The sequence below is a fragment of the Oncorhynchus tshawytscha genome, linkage group LG11 (assembly GCF_018296145.1).
Source record: "Oncorhynchus tshawytscha isolate Ot180627B linkage group LG11, Otsh_v2.0, whole genome shotgun sequence".
Taxonomy (NCBI): domain Eukaryota; kingdom Metazoa; phylum Chordata; class Actinopteri; order Salmoniformes; family Salmonidae; genus Oncorhynchus; species Oncorhynchus tshawytscha.
Genome location: NC_056439.1, coordinates 5,960,910 through 5,968,735, shown reverse-complemented (window position 1 = coordinate 5,968,735; position 7,826 = coordinate 5,960,910). Strand labels below are relative to the sequence as shown.

General features: G+C 44.1%; 1 protein-coding gene across 1 annotated transcript; it reads left to right on the top strand.

The window, feature by feature from the left end:
• On the top strand, window positions 1-5,713 carry LOC121847799 (zinc finger protein 768-like). The gene is made up of 3 exons (XM_042330564.1): window positions 1-37; window positions 265-392; window positions 2,809-5,713. The coding sequence occupies exons 1-3, from the start codon at window positions 25-27 to the stop codon at window positions 3,748-3,750; spliced, it is 1,083 nt and encodes a 360-aa protein (XP_042186498.1). The 5' UTR covers window positions 1-24; the 3' UTR covers window positions 3,751-5,713.
• The last annotated feature ends 2,113 nt before the right edge of the window (window positions 5,714-7,826 follow it).

Below are 7,826 nucleotides of genomic sequence, written 5' to 3'. Positions count from 1 at the left end.
ATTGACCTGCTGAGTGGACTAAAGATGGGGGAGCAAGGTAAGAGAGAAATACATATAGCCTACATACAGTAATAGATCTTCAATGGGAATAGTGATGCACCTGGCTATTATTCTTGTCTTCATTCATAAAATGAAATCAATACAACTTATGTTTACATAGAAAAACACACATTATAATGTATGAACTTGACCAGGTAATTGACAGACAATTTATGTAGAGTTATTTTCCATGTTTTTAGTCTATTTTCTAACCTCTTCCTCTAGATGGTTGGCCAGAGGCTAACAGAGGGGACTGGGCAGTCATCTTGAATTCCCAGACCAAGACGGGTGCAGCCAAGGGCCCGGGGGATGACATCACTGAGCAGGGCAGAACCAGAGGTGACATAGTGGAGGTCAGTGGATGGGACAGCATCCTCAACTCTGGGCTGGGGAACAACACTGTTAACCAGAAACAGACAGTCGAACACAAAACACCAATCAAATTTAGTCTCCATGACAACATACTGGCTGAGACCAGAGTGAGGCATAGATTTGGCCTGCGGGGACAAGGAGGTGTTGGTACACGGTGGGAGAGAACAGACACAGACTCAGCTAGCGATTCTCCGTCCTGCTCTTATAGTTGTGATTGAGAGACTGATGGCGCCTCAGGTTTACCCCCTAACAGGTGCTGCCTTAAGTCTGCCTTCTATAGGATCTATCAACTGGAACATGGACCCTGCAACAACACAGACACTCCCTGGTTAGGCTGCCAACTATGCCAGGCCAGTTTTTCACACTCGTCCAACCTGAAGAGGCACCTGGAAGTCCACACAAGAGAAACCCTTAGGCTGCCCCAGTGTGAGGAATGGTTTTCCCATCAGCACGACCAGCTGAAAATGCACCTGAAGGTCCACACAAGAGAGAGGCCGTTCGCTTGTAGGTACTGCACGTTTTCAGAGGAGCCTCACTATAAATACAAAAGTATGTGGACATCTATTCAAATTAGTGGATTAGGCTATTTCAGCCACATCCGTTATGACAGGTGTATAAAATCGAGCACACAGCCATGCAACCTCCATAGACAAACATTGGCAGTAGAATGGCCTTACGTAAGAGCTCAGTGACTTTCAACGTGGCACTGTCATAAGATGCCACCTTTCCAAAATGTCAGTTCGTCAAATGTCTGCCCTGCTAGAGCTGCCCCAGTAAACTGTAAGCACTGTTATTGTAAAGTGTAAACATCTAGGCTCAGCAGCGAAGTAGTAGTAGGCCACACAAGTTCACAGAACGGGGCCACCAAGTGCTGTCCTCATTTGCAACACTCACTACCGAGTTCCAAACTGCCTCTGGAAGCAACGTCAGCACAAGAACTGTTCCATCGAGGGCTTAATGAAATGGGTTTCCATGGCCGAGCAGCCGCACACAATTCTAAGATCACCATGCACAATGCCAAACGTCTGCTGGAGTCGTGTAAAGCTCGCCGCCATTGGACTCTGGAGCAGTGGAAACTCGTTCTCTGGAGTGATGAATCACACTTTACCATCTGGCAGTCCGATGGATGAATCTGGGTTTGGTGGATGCCAGGAGAAAGCTTCCTGCACCAATGCATAGTGGCAACTGTAAAGTTTGGTGGAGGAGGAATAATGGTCTGGAGCTGTTTTTCATGGTTCGGGCTAGGCCCCTTAGTTCCAGTGAAGGGAAATCTTAATGCTACAGCATACAATGATGACATTCTAGACTTTGCGGCAACAGTTTGGGGCCCTTTCCTGTCCCAGCAGGACAGTGCCCCCGTGCACAAAGCGAGGTCCATACAGAAATGGTTTGTCGATCGGTATGGAAGAATTTGACTGGCCTGCACAGAGCCATGACCTCAACCCCAGCGAACACCTTTGGGATGAATTGGAACGCTGACTGCGAGCTAGGCCTAATCGCCCAACATCAGTGCCTGACCTCACTAATGCACTTGTGGTTGAATGGTAGCAAGTCCTTGCAGCAATGTTCCACATCTAGTGGAAAGCCTTTCCAGAAGAGTGGAGGCTGTTATAGCAGCAAAGGGGGACCAACTCCATATTAGTGCCCTTGATTTTGGAATGAGATGTACCTCTGGATACACCAGCAAAAATGCACATGGCCCAGTTATAGAGTATAGTGATATGTAAAGTAGGTGAATTGAGGAAAGAAGGAGTATGATGAAGCAGAGTAGATGATGTAGTGATGGTTGGTGTGATGCTGTCTGTAAAAATTCTACACTATTGAAAAGTGACAACCCTGACCTATTGTTTGATGCTGGTGTTTTATAATGAGGAAATTATAGTGCCTTCATTTGTTTACTTGACATGAAGATGTGTGTAATGTTGAACTTTTCCCAAAGTATTCTAAAATTAATTTGATCAAAGTGAGGGTACCAGATTTACAGAAAAAGTCAAGCGTTACCATAGTGAGAAAAGTTATTATTTTTGTCACGTATCGTTTTTTGTGCAATAATAGTACTGTACTTCACGTTATGTGAGTGTATGACCATTTTGTTGAAATTAAATACAAAATTGACTCTGTGCTGACTGACTTGGTTATTTTTGTATTATTACAGGGACTGAGTTTCTCTTATCAGTCGAACCAAAACGTTAAACTTAATTATTGAATAAATGCATATAGACAGTTTTTATAATAAACTCCCAATGACTCCATACTGTTAGGTGCTTGCATCAGTGTCAGAGACGGATTTGACTGTGGTTAACGTTTGATAATTATCATGTCATGTTTCTGTGTGTACAGCAAAGAGTTCATTTAATAAACATTTTATATGCACTTCTGTACAATTTGTGTTCACAGTCTGCAGTTCATGAAGACCTGAGGATATCTGGTGTTGCTGGCAGGAGAGACTGGGCCTCTGAGGTGGCTGGTCACAAACCTTGGCTCCTGATCAGGACCCTGAATCAGGAGCCATCGCTCTTCCTTCCCGATTCGGAACGGGGACCGAATCGTGAGGGGCTGAGACTCCACCAATACACAGAACACAATCAGTGGACAGGTGGACTGAACAACCTCAGTCCTGGTGGTCATCAGAGAGACAGAGGCTCCAGTCAGGGATCCAGTCTGCAGCCCAGACCCTTCTCTTCACAGTCTCAGTGCAGGGATGGAGCAGGGCCTGGGGCTGATAGAGATAAACCCTCCTGTTCCTATGATACAAACACCACAGTATCCATGATGAACAGAGCAGGTCACCCTGAGCTTCAGCCTTCACAGAGAGTGGTGAGAGACCCCCCTGGTGATAGTCTAGCAGCAAGTCTGTCTTCTCCTTCAGGGTCTCGTCTAATGCCTGTTGACTGGGTTCATAGAAGTCCTGGACCTGGGTCTAGCATTCCTCAGCTACCTCATGGTTACCCCACCAATACAGACAGGGTCAGGATGGGCTTTCACCACAAGAGGTACCTCGCCTATAACACAGCACACAATCCAAACAACACCCAAACAATGGCTAGAGGTCAAGGAGGGAGCTCAAACACTAACCACCTGAGGGTGGTGGCTCCTGCTTCTACCTCCTCTGGTGTCATTGGATCACAACGTGGGAGGCCTAGCGTTAGCACGGACGAAGAAAAGCCATACACCTGCCCCACGTGTGGGAAACGCTTTGCTAAGGCGACCTATGTGAAGAAGCACCAGACCATTCACATCAAGGAGAAGCCCTTCAAGTGCAAATTATGTTACAAGAGCTTCTCATTCCTGAGTTACCTTATCAGACATAGGAGTGTCCACAACAGGGAGAAATCATAGCATTGTGTCCTGAGATGTACACAGGGGATATCTGGAAACAATTATTTAGCTGAAATATTATATTTCACATGTGAAATGTCCTGGAGTTTTAGGGGGATTACCAAGTCCCTCAGTTGAGCATCTGGGTAAACTCACATTCTCACATGATACAGACATCTTGTTTGGTGTGCTGGCATAGCCAAAACACTGCCATGTTACTGAAGTGTAACACTGTATTCCCCCTCTGAATTTGGTTTTGCTTATGTTCTATTCATAATAAATATGTCCCTCTTTTTTTTATAACTGTTATAATACCCCCCTCCCCCCATACACACTCACACAATCAGGTTGTACCTGTTCCTTTATTTACTAAAAATAGGTGATCAAAATACACCCTCTTTTTATAACACCTTTATAACAAGCCAGGTCTGTTGAGATGAAGAGGTCCAAAAACAACCTCTACTGTGTCCCTTTCCCCTATAGCCCTCCCATGGCACTGGGTAGTAGGTTGGACTTCTCCCTAATCAGATATTTGTCATCCTCCCCTCTATCAACTTTCATCTCCCATGTCTTTTATGTGTATTATTGTTATGCATCTTCCATGGTTGTAGCAAACATTGCCGCTCAATAATTGACTTCCTCAGCCACACAAGTCATTGCTTGACGAATCAAACTGAATTGTTCCGATGCTCTATCATTCGCTACATGCTTCAGTCTGAGACTGCCATCATTGAAGTCGTTTGTGGTGATGTCAAAATGAGGGGTGTTTTACAAAACAAAGTCATCAGCGATTGGATCATTTCTAACCAGTCAGTGTCAAAGACAATGATGAATTTTCAAAACGCAGCTTTACCCAATGTGTGTTCTAGCTTTGGCCCAACCCATCAGTTTCTGGGGCCAATCAGAACAGTTAGAATGTGTTTGCGTTTTAGGAGTTGTCAGGGAGGTACTCAGATCCAGACTCATTGCGGAGCGTTTTGCATAGCGTTTGGGTAGCCAGGCAAAACAAGTCACACTCAAAGTTAGCTGTATTTATACTGACGTACGTCACCATGTCAATAGCCTGAAGGCTTCAGGTCTTGTGATGACTGGGGTAAAATATTAAACATGAACGAATGTGCACCTGTACTTGAGATTGCGGAGTGACTGGATGGCTCTTCAAACTGTTTAGGATGGTAATTAACCACATGCCCCTCATTAACCCTTTGTTAACTTGTCATTTGAAATGGGTTTGTGTAAACTGTTTTCAGAGACAGGAATCCTAGGCTCGAAGAAGGACAATTGAATAGTTACCTTGCTGAGGTGATGTAGATGGAATAAGGTAATACAATTTTTGTTCTACTATGTTCTTGCTAACACACTGTTCTTTCTAAACAATTCTGCTCTGAGCTTGAAAGATACTGTGGTTATCATGAGGAGGATTTTTAAAATGTATTATTAGTACCCCCATTAGCCAACACCAATGGCAAAAGCTAGTCTTACCGGGGGGTGTGTGTGTTAATCAGTTACACACGTCAATACATCCACACAACAGGTAGGTGACATGGGGGAGAGGCGTTGTGTCGTGAGGTGTTGATTTATTCGTTTTTTGCTAACCAGGTTTGCTGTTCACTTGCGCTGTATGAAATTGAATGGAGTTCCATGCAATCCCGGCTCTGTATAATACTGTACGTTTCCTTGAATTTGTTCTGGACCTGGGGACTGTGAAAAGAACCATGGTGGTATGTCTGGTGTGGTAAGTGTGCGTGTGTCAGTGCTGTGTGTAAGTTCACCGTGCAAACAATGTGGAATTTTGTTACACATTCATGTTTGTTATAAAAACTAGAAGTGATGCAGTCATTTCTCAACTCTTAGACAAGAAAGACTGGCATACAGAGTATTGATATTAGCCCTCCGATTACAAAGAAGAGCAAAAAGTGCCACTCTGTTCATGGCCAGCCGCAGTTTAACTAGGTCCTTCTTTGCAGCACTTGACCACATACGGGCTGGGATTAAAAATAAATTCAATCAAATTATAGGACAAAACACATCACGGCAAGAGAGACAACACAACACCACCTAAGGCGACAACATAGCATGGCAGCAAGACAACATGACAACAACATGGTAGCAACATAACATGGCAGCAGCACAACACAGTAGCAGCAAAAAACATGGTAGAAACATTATTGGGCACAGACAACAGCACAAAGGGCAAGAAGTTAGAGACAACGTTACATCACGCAAGGCAGCCACAACATCAGTAAGAGTGTCCAGGATTGAGTCTTTGAATGAAGAACGACTGAACAATAATCAAGATAAGATAAAACTACAGCCTGCAGGACTTGTTTTGTGGAGTGTGGTGTCAAAAAAGCAGAGCATCTCTTTAACACAGACAGACCACTCTCCATCTTTACAACCATTGAATCTCTATTTTTGGACCATGACAGTTTACAATCTAAGGTAACACCAAATATACTGAACAACAATATAAACGCTACATGCAACAATTAAAAAGATTTTACTGAGTTACAGTTCATGTAAGGATATCAGTCCAAACAAATAGTATAAAAGTGGATTTAACATGACTGGGAATACAGATATACATCTGTTGGTCACAGATACCTTTTTTTTAAAGTAAGGGAGTGGATCAGAAAACCAGTCAGTATCTGGTGTGACCACCATTTTCCTCATACAGCACAACAATCTCCTTCGCATAGAGTTGATCAGGCCTGTGGAATGGTGTCCCATTCCTCGTCAATAGTTGTGCGAAATTGCTGGATATTGGCAGGAACTGGAACACGCTGTTGGTACACGTCGATCCAGAGCATCCCAAAAATGCTTAATGGGTGACATATCTGGTGAGTATGCAGGCCATGGAAGAACTGGGACATTTTCAGCTTCCAGGAATTGTGTACAGATCCTTGCGACATGGGGCTGTGCATTATCATGCTGAAACATGAGGTGATGGCGGCGGATGAATGGCCCGACAATGGGCCTCAGGATCTCGTTACAGATCCTTGTGCATTTAAATTGCCATCGATAAAATGCAATTGTGTTTGTTGTCCGTAGCTTATGCCTGCCCATACCATAACTCCACCGCCACCACGGGGCACTCAGTTCACAACATTGACATCAGCAGACCGCTCGCCCACACAATGCCATACACACTGTCTGAATTCTGCCTGGTACAGTTGAAACTGGGATTAATCCGTGAAGAGCACACTTCTCCAGTGTGCCAGTGGCCATCGAAGGTGAGCATTATCCTACTGAAGTTGGTTACGACGCCGAACTGCAGTAAGGTCAAGACCCTGGTGAGGACGACGAGCACGCAGATGAGCTTCCCTGAGATGGTTTCTGACAGTTTTTGCAAACCCACAGTTTCAGCTGTCCGGGTGGCTGGTTTTAGACAATCCCACAGGTGAAGAAGCCAGATGGAGAGGTGCTAGGCAGGCATGGTTACACATGGTCTGTGTTTGTAAGGCCTGTTAGACGTACTGCCAAATTTTCAAAAACAACATTGAACATTCAATTCTCTGACAACAGGTCTGGTGGACATTCCTGCAGTCAGCCAGCTAATTGCACGCTCCTTCAAAACTTGAGACATTTGTGGCATTGTGTTCTGTGACAAAACTGCACAAGTGTGGCCTTTTATTGTCCCAAGCATAAGGTGCACCTGTGTAATAATCAAGCTGTTTAATCAGCTTCTTGCTATGCCACACTTGTCAGATGGTGGATTATCTTGGAAAAAGAGAAAAGCTCACTGACAGGGATGTAAACCAATTTTGGCACAACATTTGAGAGAAATAATATTTTTGTGCATATGGAACATTTCTGGGATCTTTTATTGCAGCTCATGAAACATGGGACCAACACTTTATATGTTGCGTTTATATTTCTGTTCAGTATTTTTACCCCCCCAACATCGGTTCTGTTTTTTTAATCCTGTTTCTATCCAACATAGTAGGTGGCTCGCTAAATTATGCGCTGGTATTGTGTACAGATTTCTAGCACGTGAAACATGCGCACAAGATGAAAATACGTGCACGATGCTTACATGGTTCTGCATTACCAGCGCTTTGTAAATTTGATGTAATTATACTTTTAGGTGGATATAT

What these genes read in the sequence shown, in the direction of transcription:
- LOC121847799 (XM_042330564.1), top strand. An exon ending in CCAGAGGTGACATAGTGGAG is followed by an intron (nt 393 to 2,808) that starts GTCAGTGGATGG and finishes TTGTGTTCACAG; the next exon opens with TCTGCAGTTCATGAAGACCT.